The 14558-nt window shown below is 29.5% G+C and overlaps 1 protein-coding gene and 1 non-coding gene across 2 annotated transcripts; both read right to left on the bottom strand.

Annotated features, from left to right (window-relative positions):
- Positions 1-3956: 3956 nt before the first annotated feature.
- On the bottom strand, positions 3957-4059 carry LOC125423650 (small nucleolar RNA snoR99). The gene has a single exon (XR_007242359.2). It is a non-coding gene; the product is annotated as a small nucleolar RNA snoR99 (small nucleolar RNA).
- Positions 4060-6655: 2596 nt separating this feature from the next.
- On the bottom strand, positions 6656-12965 carry LOC107422250 (uncharacterized WD repeat-containing protein C2A9.03-like). Its single transcript, XM_048477786.2, has 10 exons — positions 12671-12965; positions 11738-11867; positions 11490-11657; positions 11289-11375; positions 10995-11129; positions 10676-10786; positions 8576-8667; positions 8370-8475; positions 7849-7935; positions 6656-7313 (listed from the first exon to the last, which is right to left on the bottom strand). The coding sequence occupies exons 2-10, from the start codon at positions 11858-11860 to the stop codon at positions 6900-6902; spliced, it is 1323 nt and encodes a 440-aa protein (XP_048333743.2). The 5' UTR covers positions 11861-11867; positions 12671-12965; the 3' UTR covers positions 6656-6899.
- Between the last annotated feature and the right edge of the window lie 1593 nt (positions 12966-14558).

Genomic DNA, 14558 nt, shown 5'->3' with positions numbered 1-14558 from the left:
TATTAATATTTCATTTTCTATGTAGCAGTCAAGAACGTCTCAACCTACCATTACATTCACCAATCAACTTGTTACTTTATTCTGATCATTCAGTTTTCTAGCTTATTCTACTTTTTTTTTCTTTCTTGTTTTTTTTCCTTCTTTTTCCATTTTTTTTTTTTTGCAAAGACAACAATAAATCAAAATGGTAGAAAGTCATTTGACTAGTCCCATGTTCTTTATCTTCAACAATCCCTCTTGTATTATTTCACCTACAAAAGGTATTTCTTCCTTTTCCTTTTATTCTTTTTTCTTTTAATTTTTTTCTTAGTTTAGTCTAGTATATATAACCGAATCCGTACATTAGTCCTAATTTCCAAATCCTCAAATCTTCATCTTTTTCAACAATCCCTATTAATATTTCATTTTCTGTGTAGCAGTCAAGAACGTCTGAACCTACAATTACATTCACCAATCAACTTGTTACTTTATTTCTGATCATTCAGTTTTCTAGCTTATTCTACTTTTTTTTCTTTCTTTTTTTTCCTTCTTTTTCCATTTTTTTTTTTTTTGGCAAAGACAACAATAAATCAAAATGGTAGAAAGTCATTTGACTGGTCCCATGTTCTTTATCTTCAACAATCCCTCTTGTATTATTTCACCTACAAAAGGTATTTCTTCCTTTTCCTTTTATTCTTTTTTCTTTTAATTTTTTTCTTATTTTAGTCTAGTATATATAACCGGATAAATGTGTTTTCATCTAGATTACATAATATGAATATAATAGTATAGTACAGTATATGTACCCAATAGCTCCAATTTATCTAGATTACATATATCAGACGATTTCATTTTATTCATGTTACATAACCTTGATATATTTGTGTAGTCTATCACATATAACCTGAACGGATACAATTCCTCCGGAATATGTATGTCGAATGGGTATGTTTTCATCCAAATTATATAACTGGAATATAGCTGAAGTATTTCAGTATACATAACTTAGATTTGTTCAATTCATTCGGATTATATATACTCAACGACTTTATAATATAAAATCTAAAAATGATCAAACCATTTAAGGTACATATACTAAACAACTTTAAAATGTATACTTCAGAAATAATTGGTTAAAAAAATAAATAAAATAAAAATCAAACAAAAATAAAATATAAGAAAGGATTAAAAAATTTTTATAGAAAAAGCAAATAAATAATAATAGTTTTGAAAACTATAGACTTATACTTTTAAGGTTGAAATGAAAATTTTATCTATTATTTTTGTTTGATTTTTATTTGAATAATACTACATATATTAAATTTTTTTATCAAAATTTTGATAATCAATTATATGGTAGTTTTTTAATAGTATTAAATTAATATTATCCTTATATATATGAAAAAATAAACCACTGAAAAGATATCATATCATATATATTAAAATTTTAATAAAAAAATTTAATCATTATATATTTATCTTTTTTATTTGCTGTTTTTATTAAAAATGAAATGAGAAGAAATTATATTAGTATTTTTCATAATAATAAATTATAGTATTGAACAAATAGTAAAACAGAGGAAATGTAATGATATTGATCCAATATTATAGTAATAATTAGACTAAAGGATTGACAAACTATAGAAAGTGACAAGTTAGAAACAGGTTTTCACGGGATCTTAACCAATTTCAGTCCCTATTGACTTTTGTAACTGGAATTAAAAACACATTCCATCAATGAGTCATGTCACTTTAATTGCTACGAGTTTCTTCATTCAACTGTGGACTCGGAAATTCATTTGATTTTATTTTACCTTTTCTAAAATTTATTTTATTCACTCAAAACACACCATGATTTTTTTTTTCTATTATATTAAAACAATCCATGACTTGCTCTGGATTATTGAAAGAGAATTTTATACACAAAATCTAGAAATCAAATAAAATTCTGCATCACTAATGCTATTCAGGTTTTCATAATCTTTCATTATTAGGAATGGTAATTTGAATCGTGCTATGATAATAAAATTTTAAAACAATACATAGTTAATAAATTTGAATTTACTTTAAATGGATTCAAATCAAATTCGAATAAACTTATTTAATATGTTTATAAAAATATTTTTTTGAATTAATTTATTTAATTCAAAATTAATCTATATTAATCTATTTAGCTAAATATATCCGTTAATGTGTTAACCAACCTAACATGATTATAACATATTTAAATTATAACTTCAAAATATAAAATTTATCATTAATAAAATCTTAATTCATAAATTATTATTATTAAATTACAAACTTATTTAAAGTTGAATTATTAATTTTCTTTCATCAATAAAAAAACAAAAATATAAAATTATTAAAATATATATATATATATATATATTTAAATATAATAGTTTTAATAAATTTATGAATTATAAACACCAAAAAAAATTAAAATTAATATACCTAAAAATATTGGAGATGTAGAAAATTAAAACATAATTTTTATAGTTTTTTTATATTATTTCCAGAAAAAATAGTAAAAGATTTATTATGTATATACATATATCTATATTTAACTATTATAGAGATTATCATATTATCATATATTATATCAGTGTAAACTTATAGATATAATTATATGGTTTTCCACATAATTTTTAATTCAAAATTAATTAATGATTAAATTGTTTTTATTTTATCTGAAATATTAATTTAAACAATACAATTTATTTAATTGTGTCAATTTCATATAAATAGATCAATTTCATATAAACAGGATAGTATTTAACTAAATTAACTAATTTAATAAACGAGTTACATGAGGCATATCGAATCATCTGCTTATTACAGAGATCGTATTCCAATTGTACAATTTAAACACAATTACCAAACAGGGTGACCTAAACATGAACTGCCAACATAAATTGCCACCTTTACCTTCCTTGCATTTTAAATGACTATTTTATCCTTCCTCCTTTTTTTTTGGTTAAAATAATAATAATAATAATAAACAATTTTAACTCACAGCAGCATTCAATATTTTTCAGTAGTAACAATAAGGTTTTGTCATTATCAGCTACATTACCAGCTACCATACTGAATCTAGCTATTTCATCAAATCTGAAACAACATGAATGCCCCAAGATTGAGAAGACCTCTTGTCAATAACTATGGTTTTTAAATTTAACAATAATTTAAGTCAGGATTCATACCAATTATTGACTAATCAAGGGCTACTCCAATCTCATAGAGAAATGATTGAAAAATAAAATTGAGAATAAGACAACTAGGAATTTCCATCCAATAATGATCAGCAAGAAAAACCAGGAAATGAATTGGACCCATATACAGGAACCTGTCCATCCCTAAAGCACTCAAAAACACCATTGAAGGAGCAGAGACAAAATCCCCACTAATTGTCACTATAAACATCTCATCAAATTCAAGATTATATATGTGATGGGCATCAACAAAATCATAAGATATAACAAAAAAGTATGCAAAATTGGTGAAATACGCATTGTAAGCAATTTTTACTGTGATAGAACACATTTTGTTCGGGGAAACAAAAAAAAAAAAAAAAAAAAAAAGGGCAAAATTAACAAATACAAGCATGGGGAATTTGTATAGAATAGTTTCAGCCATCCAAGGAAGGATAAAAGCAGCAAAGCTCTTGAGCCTGACGCTAACGCTGTGTGTGTTTTGAGAGAAACAAGCCTTTGGGATTGTTATCATTGGACAAATTCTGTACTCCATCCGGTCAAAAGTTCCAAAATGCCCAAACACTTGGCAAGACAAATACACAACTTCTATCTCTAATCAATATATATCCTAATAATGTTACATGCAACATGATACATTAAAATTAAAACACAAAACTGAAAACAACTAGCAGTTACTTGCGCTTAAAAAGTCCATTGCATTTGCAAACCGTCTAAATTGTTGTGTGGTTTATTAATTTAACAACAACTACAGACATAATTGACAGGATTTGCATCCGTTAATGATCAGCAAAAAACCAGGAAGACAGCTGACAAAGTGAGTTGGATGGATGTGTTAAATATGAGGGACTTTTAATCACTAAAGCACTCAGAATACTGCTGAGAGGACAGATTTAAAGTTCCCACTAATTGCCACTACAAATATCTCATCAATTCAAGCTTTATGTGTAATAGACAAGGATTTTTTTCCAAAATGAAATCAACAAAATTAACATCCCAATACAAATCCTAGGCCATATTCATTAACATCATTATTAGCTTAGTTAACATATTCCAGGGAAACTTAAATAGAACACGAGTCTTAGATATTCAAGGAATAATAAATAGCAGCAAAAGCTCTCAAACCCAGCAATAGGTAAAAAGCTCTCAGGTGGCCACCACAAACATTGCGAGAAAGAAGCCTTAGGATTTGTTTGTTAAATCATCATTGATTCCAAAAGCTAAAGCTTATAGGAAGTGGGCCCAAAAAATCCATATTAAGTTAACACATAATACAATATTGTCATTGTAAACAGTTTTTGATTCAACGCAATCATAAAACAGAAAACAAGAAGAGATAAACATACTCCACACAGTCAACAACTAAAATATAAAATCCATTGTTGGCTAGGCACTTAGCAAAATTAAAACTTATGCATGCAGTGGAAAAATGAAGAGGCCTTCGGCATCCATGGAAAGATTGGAGCATCACAAGCTCTCAAGCCTGCTGAAGGCGAACACTCTTAGGTGGCCACTCTCAAAACAAGCGTTTGGGATTGTCATCATTGGCAATTTATATTCCATGCAGTTTAGAGCTCCAAAAGTATCAACTACAAAGCAATATGACTTGCTCAAATACTTCGTAAAAGAAATGTATACTTCATATATCTATGAAATATGTATAATAATATTTTTTCTGAGATACAATTTCAGAAATCACCAGTATAACAGCACACATCACAAATGAAGGACACAAGACAAAAATTAAATGCATGTTCTGCATTCCACCTATAAACAATTAATTGAGTAAAAGTTTGGACATCCAAGGAAGGACTGAGCAGCAATAGCTCTCAAGTCCAGCAAAGGATGAAAGCTCATAGGTGGCCACCATGAATGTTATGAGAAACAAGCCGTAGAATATTATTAAGAAACAGTTCCTAAAGCAGTAGAGAAAGAGAGGACAAAAACTTTCGACAACTTCTAATGTCTATAACTATGCAAATGTTATATATCAAGCCAAAATAAAAATCCAGATGACCCAAATATTGAAATTTTAAAAATTGAAACTAAACAGAAGTTGATTGTGTTACCCATAACAATCAATCCACAGCCAAAAAACCTTTTAACTCAATCACATATATCCATAAGCAGGGTAGTTTCTCTTCTTTTTCTGGCATTTTCTTAGACGCCAAACTGAGACTTCCATACAATTCAATACATTAGAGATAACATTTTCTATATACTACCTTTTTTACAACTATAAAGATAGGATAACATATTTTATTCACAATCCACTTTCATAAAAAGGTTAGATATTTTCTACATCCAATCTTTTTAACATTTACAAAGATAGGGTAACATATTTTATGAACAACCCACTTCCATATCTACTTAATTAGAAGCAAAATCAAGCAAGAAATGACTAAAGCATAATAAAAAGCTTTCTTTCCTAAAATTATTGAAATGAAAGAAACCAAATGCTATAGAGAGAGAGAGAGAGAGAGAGAGAGAGAGAGAGAGCTACACAAAAAGAGAGTGGAAGTGAGAGTGACAGAGACAGATATAGAGCTTACAAACCAGACCCAAATCCTCTTCTAAACCCTCCATTGAAACGAATAAAAACCCAACCTTTAGCCTTGCAAATTTAAGTAAGAGATTGTAGCAAAATCAAAGAAAGGTGTTTTTTTGGGGGGAGAGTGAGAGGGAAAAGTTGTGGCAAAAAATCAGAGATACGTTATGTATTTCGATTTTCTCTTTTTTAGGACAAGACAATCTTTTTTTATTTTTTTTTTCTTTATTTATCAAAAGAAATTCAAATTGAACAACGGCAAATTTCTCCTATCAGAAATTGTTGTCTTTTCAATAGAATTTTATCTATCAGTTTTTAAATTGTTTCATAAAAATATTAACAATACATTTTACAACTTATGTTGATATTTTTTTAGATCATATCTCCAATGACCAAAAATTTTGTTTGTAAATTAAATTGACAATTTAATTAAATTAAATGATTAGATTTTTTTTTATTTTTTTTTTTGGGGCTTGGATTTAAATAATTATAGTTAAATTTTTGTAAGAGACGTCTTGATTTTGAAAAAATATAATTAGCAACAAAAATTAGCCACCCATAATATAATTTCAGGAATTTCCCATTTAGTTTTACAAAACATTAGCAATTACATTAACAATAGAAAAAAGATTGGCAATTTAAATAATTTTTTTTTTTTTTTTTGTGGGCTGGAATCAACTTAAATAATTATTTCAATGAAAATTTGTCATAAAAATAAATATAAATAAAATATTACACATCAAAGAGACATACACAAATGACCAATCTTTACAAGAATGATCACCCCCATTTTTAACCAAATCCAATACGATCTCATACATTCTTTCTAATATGGCAAACTTTAGCATTTCCTACGCATTCACAGCTCTTTCATTGTATAGATTGTACTTAAGAGCTTTCTTTTGCATTGCAGAGAGACCATGAAAAAGGAGAATATTATGAGGATTTTTTGTACAAAAGTAGATGTTAAGCTTATTCTACTGTCACCTGAATTTACCAAACTAACCTAAATCAAGACAAGTACAATTTAGGAAAAGGTAAATAAAATCTATAGTACTATTTTTCCTCCCTTATCTTTCTTTTCATTTCTTTTTCTTTTACTTACTAAACGAATCAGCCACCATCTTATTGTTCACACGAAGAAGCTCACTGAAAATCACTCAAAAATAGGAATCAAGATATCCATATGTATGCTTTCTGTTATACTGTAGCATGCTTGCATAAGTTCTGTCCCAAATTCCTATATAAAGAGACTCGTCGTCTGGACTAAGTGACACCCCGGATATCTCTCCGAAGAAATCAATCTCCTGGCGCTTCTTGTAATCAGCCTTTGTACTGTACACATGCACGAAATCTGCAGGTTCAGCCACCACCATGAACTCACCGTCAGCCGAGAAGCGAATTGATCGTGTAGCGCCTAAGTTGCCCTTCAGAATTGCAACTGGTGATGACAGGTTTCTTATATCCCATACACGGCAAGTCTTGTCCTGATTACCAGTTGCAAATCTTCGTCCATCAGGATGCCATGCAGAGGCGAAAGAGTAATCCAGATGACCAACCACCGTGGCAACGGTCTGCAAAGTTAATTTCGATACTCAGATAATATTTAGTCATTTTCTACTATGATATGCAAGGCTAAATTCAACGAACCAAGAATTGGATTAGTATACTGCCAATTGCAATTATCTATGCCTAAAAAACAAACAAGATCAGCACCAAAGAAAAACAGCAGATCTGCAGGCTGAAAATTTGATGGAAAACCAATATCAGACAATAAATTATTCTTAGGAAAAAAAAAAAAAGGGACTGCATATGACAGACGACGGTGGCAGGAGGGGCGCCTGATAAAAACCATCTATCCTGTATCTTTTCGCAGACTAACTACTAGTCTCATTATAATTTTTAAAATTAAATTAGATTTACTCATTTTTCAAGTTTGACCAATTAAATAAAATGAATAATTAATAGAAAAATTACTAGAGTTTTTTTTTTTGGTCAGAGAAATTAGGGACTTATTATCTGTTTGTTAGAAACAATCTCCACTAGAGCAATGCCAGAAAGGAAAATAAAAGTAGCAATCAAGATTCTTACTCATACGAAGAACTTTACCTTTCCAGTCTGTGAATCCACAAGCAGTCCGTCTACATGATCTCCAACAACTGCAACAAGCCTGCGGTCTGGACTCATTGATGTGTGCTGCATCAGAAAACCATCTTAGTCACAAGATATAGTACAGTCATTTTCCCATAGGCTACTATTCTACTATGATTGCAATACCACAGCATACTAAATATGCATCAGAAGAACTGGGAGAATTGCAAATATAAATGTTGCTAGTATCAGAAAGATTCTTTATTTTTTTCCCATGGAATTGTCCTTATCTTGAAAAATGAAAAACAAAGAATCAAAATAAAAGCAAAATGATTCAAAGTCTGGATTACAAGAAGGGATCTTAACAATGACAAGTTATCAGTGAGTCATAATACTCAACCTCACAACATATTGACAATGGCAATTAGACTTGTGAATGTAGCCCTTATTTACAAAGTTAACGATAAAAATCAACATTTATAGGAATCACAAAGAATATAGTCATATACAATATAAAGTAAAATGCTAAGAGGGCTCACATTAACTGGCCAAGGGAAGCGAAAGTGATTCAGAAGCTGAAACCTCTCCATATCATATTCTCTCATACCACAATCATTATTGGATGCCATGAAATGGATTCCACTCCTGCAAAAGAATCCCATACCTTGAAATGTTTTCCACTAAGATACCAAGTAAAAAAAATGAAAAAATAAAAAAAACCATGTTCGCAAAATGGTAGTCCTACCTCAGGCTGTCGTATATTTCAACAGCATTGGTTATAGCATTATCATCATAAGTTGTCCGGGCACAGAAACTTACTCCTTTTTTATCCAGACGCTGCACAAAAGACAAATATGATAAGAATCCTTGATAAAAACTAAGAGCTACCCATATTCTGAGAAAGAACGTTGGCATAATTCCTTCATATGCATCATTGGATTCAAAGTATGTTCCGTAATTCATGAATATAGAACAAGAAAGTATGTTCCGTAATTCATGAATATAGAACAAGTTGATAACACCAATAGGTATAGATGGCATCCTACAACCTCGGATTGTAGCACTATATGGGACATATTTAGAAAACACTGGGAAGGGAAGGTATCAGTTGCTACTACTTATTCCTGCTTGCCTAGCAGAAAGGTTATGTTAACCATCAAAATAAAAAAGCTTAAGTTATCAAGAAATAGAAGACCCAACCCTCCCATGTGTGGATCTTTCTAATAAGCAAAAGCAAAATACGCCTTGCATTTGCAAAACAATAATTTACCAGAAACAATGTTCACCAGGACTTGAGCATAATATCAAACAATATTATCATTTTATCATGAATTCCAAAAGCATGAGCTGTCAGGAAATGTCTCAACTGTATCGATACTGTCAAAACAGTTTTTCATAAGGATCACATAAACACAAGTAGTAAACACAAGATCACGATTACATGGACATTTATAAGGCATAACATCATTTGGAACAGAGTTCAAAGACAAAAATAAAACAGTGAAAGCAAGGTTTGAAAACAGACTCGATTAGCACAGGTACCATCTTTATTCTTGTTTACATGAAGTGATAAAGGCAACAAACCCAGCTAGAACCAACCACCTTAAAAGGATGAGATAACACATCCTTGGACTTTTGTTCTTTACAGTTACATCTATTGAAGAAAAATTTTGAATGAAGAGCATAATTTGTGAGGCACAGACAAAAATCATTTCTTCTTTGAGAATGACCATTATAGATCATAGTTTGACCTGTCAATAGTTCTGTATCAAAGTTTTCTCTACCTGCTCTAAAAGCCTCATATTTTCCATAACACTGCAAAAATATCACCTAGTCATATGGCATATCACTTCAGTTTCAATTGCAATCCATGTCCTTTCTCCACACTAAACAAGAACTGCAGTTTTCTATCGCTCCTCACAAAGTGAGTCATCTATGTGATAATCAAAATCAGTACTTGACAAATCCCACTAAAATTACAAATGTTCTACAAAAGCTTCCACCATGTAGGAATATGCAATTAATGCTTCCATACTTAAATAACCTTTTGTTTAATAGTATCCTCCCATTTTTTCAACTCTAAAAGTTGAAGATAAATGAATTGTTGGATTGTGGGATGGTACTAGAAAAGCAACTGAAAAATAAGCTATATGGGACAAACCACAGACAATTTTATATAAGTACCAGAAATCTATATAACAATCTTGAACAGTAACCATAATTTTGTCTCCCTTCTTCCAAAATGTTTACTTCCCAGTTCTGAACTTAGTCCCAAGTTACCGCCAGTACAGGCAGGAAAAAGAATGAATATAAACATATGCAGAACAAAATTACTGTCAATAGAATCACCAGAACTTTCCTAGACTAATTACAATTTAAAGTCCTTTTCAAAAACAATACTGATGCCCAGCTTGAGCATCAGAAATATTTGAAAGGCAGATTTATCACATAAAGGTTAGTAACTTCTTGGAACATCTTTAGTATATTAGAAAAGTTTATTCAGTTAATTTTTTTTTATGTCGTGTTAGGATTTAAACATTCCTCAAACCTATAAATTCTGGTCTTAGATAAAGGTAACTTCAAACGCCAACCAAAGTGTAAAGACAAAAGAACATATGCTTTTCCAACAGACATGGCACAACTAGGATCCATTAGAAGTATGCAAAATGCTAAAATTCAAATGATAGGGACAACCAGATTAAATCCCTGGAGGGAGATAGAAAAGGAAGGGGGGAGTCTTAAATTGTAGATATTAGGATATTTCTACCACTATCAGTTGAAACAAATAACATTAACCATATACCTAAAAAGACTGCCAAGATATTAGGAGGGAAAAAACATTAACCTTACAAATAAGCTCTCCTTGGAAGCCACCAGCGACCAGAAAATTATCCTTGACAGCCAGTGTGCTAATCTGAGTCTGTGAAAAACCTTCCAACAAGCTTCCTGCATGTTTCTACACGACAACAACAGATAGCGAATTCATATAGATATAGATAAAATTATATGGGAATCATGGATTGACTGTGGTCTCTAGTAAGAAATAAAAAACAGAAAATAGAGAAAAGCAAATAAGAATAAAAAACTAAACGAAATCCTTATCTTTTTTATTTTCATAGAGAGAGAGAGAGAGAGAGAGAGAGAGAGAGAGAGAGACGTGATACCTCAGTAGGCGCTACATGTCCCGCAAAATTGAGGACCTCCGACAAATTTCCACTCAGCGATGACCAGTGCATAACCGAGTAATTTGAGATAAGATACACATCGTGCTTTGAAGTAGCCCAAACAAGGTTCCTCAACTGCATGCCAAATCATAATCCATCAACAAATCACATTCATGTGCCCCTGAGAGAATTTTGGGCGCAAAAAGAGGCTAAAAGGCCATAATAGTGAGTTTTTTAAATTCACTTGCATGTTAACAAAAGATAAAGGGTTGCATCAAATGGAAAAACACAAACCTGAAAATGAAGGATAGTAGGTTTAACCAATCTTGTATTGTGGAAGAACTCATAGTAGTTGCCACCTTTCTCCATTTGTTTGCACTCCTAAAGAAAGGTACAATTATCATATTGCACATGAAAACATCTAATACTGAAATCATCCACCACCAATAAAATAAACAAATAAAAAAAGAAACTTTAGCCTTTAGGGTGACTTACCTTATCTACAGCTTCCCCAGATAAAGGGATGTTCTCATAATTCCTGTACTGTTCAAGCCTTGTTAATCTATACTTATCTCTAGTTATGTTCAACCTCTCCCATGGAATACCCTGAATGTCTTTTCCCTTTCTGGCTTGCGAAGATGATGTATCAGTCACCTTAGTAAGCTGCTCAAATTCAAAATGCATAGGTCCCGTCAGCATAAGAAAAAAACAACAAACCAGACTAAGAAATAAGAGAAACAAACCATTTCGTATTCATCAAAGCCCTCATCACTACCACGGTTTTCTTCATCCATTTCGTCAATGAAATGGGTCACTTCTCCCTCCTCAGCCATGAAGTCAAATTCATAAGCCTGCTCGTAGGACATGCTCTATCTGCATACAAGTCCAGATTTTTGTACGTATTAGTAAAAATTTATAACTTTGTTTCCACCTACCTTTTCTCCAATTCATATTATTTCTCATTGAATAATATTTAAGAGAATAATTTCAAATAACAAAAAAAGGAGAAGGATTAGAAAAATAAAAACAGAACTAAAACCAAATTCTTTAAAAGAATGAATATTCTATTAAGTAAAACATACTATTCCCGTTAAAAGCCAAAAAATTCTGCTTTCCCAAAACAACCCATAAAAATTTGGTTTATATGTATATATATAAAAATAAGAATGATATACCCAAATTCTTTGAGCAAATGAAGATTCTCAGGCAAAACATACTTATTCCTGGGCAGTGCTTAAAAATTCAGCCTCCGAAAGAAACCCAAAAGAGGTTATGTGAAAATAAATAAGAAAATCAATAAACTAACTAAAAAACCAAAATCATCCACAAAGGACCTGAATTCTATATATTTTTATATATTTGGAAAATCAATGAAGAAAATTGGAAACTGAAAGCGAAGCTAGGCATATATCCACAACAAGTACAATTGAATAATAAGCAAAAACAAAGAACAAAAAATTTAAAAAAAAAAACAAAACAAAAATTCATTAATTAATTAAAAAAGGGGTGTAAACAAACCAGCCAAACATAAATATCATTTTTTATAAAAACAGGGTTCTTGGTGTTATAAAACTCAGCATACATGAGCAAAAACCCTAAAAAAAAAAAAAAAAAAAAAAAAAAAAGCAAACCATTGAAACAGAAATTGAAAAGCGATAAGACATTGCGGGGCGTACATGGAGGAGAAAGTGAGGGCTTTGCTTTGCGTTGCCTTTGCGTTTGCCTATTGGGGGTAGAAAAAAAAAATGGGGAGAAAATTGAAGACAATGAATCAAAAACACGAAACCCAAATGAGCCTCCCAAAAGAATGGTTTTGCTTTAATGGGTTTTTGATATTTTTGCAGGTTGAAGAAGAAGAAAAAGAAAATAAAGAAACAGGTTTTGTGTTTGTGTGAAGAAGAAAAGCGTATGGTGTGGGTGTGATGATGGATCATCAATTTTCTTTCCCTTGTTTTTTCAATAAAAGGTTATGATTTTTTAAGGTTGAAGATTATTTTTTTACCTTAATTAAAATTAATGTCGGCCAATCCTTATAATTTTGTCACTCAAATTTATTATTGATAAAGATATACTATCAATTTAACCTTTGGCTTTTATATAAATTCTAGATATTTCTGTTATTATTATTATTATTATTATTATTATTATTATTATTATTATTTTGAAAAATAATAACAATGTGACATTTATAGACTAACATTTCCATTTTTGGTCATCAACTTTATCTTTTTTTTATAATTTTTACATTCAATGACTATAGTAATAATGTCCAATTCAAGTGAACAAATTCAAAAGTTATAAACTAAATTCTACAAATTCAATTATTCTACATATTATTTGATTCTTTTTCTTTTTCTTTTTTTTGTCAGTTTGGTAAAAAATGCATGACCACGAAATTATTCTATTACTAGTACGTAATTCAAGATTATCATCATTTTATAATATTAGTAGGTATTGGTAAAGAATTATATGGTTGACAATTATTCTTTTATGCATGACATATATATGGAGAGAGAAAAAGACATGATAAAGACATGATGTGTGATAATTGGTAAATATGTGTAAATTTTGGTTCCTGTTCAATTTTTTTAATCATTGTAATAATTTTTAATCTAAAAAGAAAAAAAGATTTCTCAATTCATAACTTTATAATGTGGATGTAAGGAGTATATTAACTAAACTCATTTGATATTCTTTGTTTAAAAATTCTATGAAAATTTCAACTTAAACATATGAGAATAAGTCATTTATGTTAAAGAAGGTTTTTCACAATTTTAAAAAAATTTATACAGTATTGTTATTGTTATTTACAAATTACCATTTAAACATATAAAAAAATAAAAAATAATTTTATACAATATTTGTAATATCTAAAATATCTACAATTTATGGAGTTTTAATTAAGTTAACAAATATTTTTTTTCCTTTAAATCACTTAAAAATCAAATATCACTTTATAAAAACTCTACACAAATTTTTTGAACCAAACTGATAATTATGAAAATTTTACAAAAAAATTATTCTATTAAAATACTTTTGGACAATAGAAAAATATATTTATTGGAATGTTCAGTGTCAAAATTATGAACATCTCTAAAGATGTTTGATGATATTCTTCTGAATATATATAAAATGTTCAATCTTATATTTCTGAACATATTTGAAATGCTCATAGTCGTATACTTTTAAATGCAATTAAAATGTTTAATCTCATACTTCTAAACACATATAAATATTTATATCTGAAAATAATATCTAAAAACATTCAAAAGCATACTTCTAAATAAATTTAAAATATTCAATTATATATTTCTAAATACTTTTGAAATATTCAATTTTATACTTATGAATACAAATGAGTTTAGATAGTAAATATTTTTAATGATAGTTTTAAATGGGATAAAAACATAAATTTATAATAGAACTGTGTAGAATCCGTTTAGTAATGTAATTAGAACTTGTTTTTATATTGAACCAATATATAATCTACACTTACAAATATTATAAATTATATATATATATATATATATATATATATATGTGTGTATATTGGTTACAGTGTAC

Source organism: Ziziphus jujuba, chromosome 3, assembly GCF_031755915.1.
Source record: "Ziziphus jujuba cultivar Dongzao chromosome 3, ASM3175591v1".
Lineage (NCBI taxonomy): Eukaryota > Viridiplantae > Streptophyta > Magnoliopsida > Rosales > Rhamnaceae > Ziziphus > Ziziphus jujuba.
This window is presented reverse-complemented; position numbering and strand designations above follow the sequence as displayed.

Excerpts from the sequence above, each read along its gene's own strand:
- LOC107422250 (XM_048477786.2), bottom strand. The coding sequence starts at position 11,860 with ATGTCCTACGAGCAGGCTTATGAATTTGACTTCATGGCTGAGGAGGGA. Across the intron at positions 11,130-11,288 it reads CTACTATCCTTCATTTTCAG|TTGAGGAACCTTGTTTGGGC; the intron begins GTTTGTGTTTTT and ends TTTGGCATGCAG. Across the intron at positions 7,314-7,848 it reads TGGATTCACAGACTGGAAAG|ACCGTTGCCACGGTGGTTGG; the intron begins GTAAAGTTCTTC and ends TTAACTTTGCAG.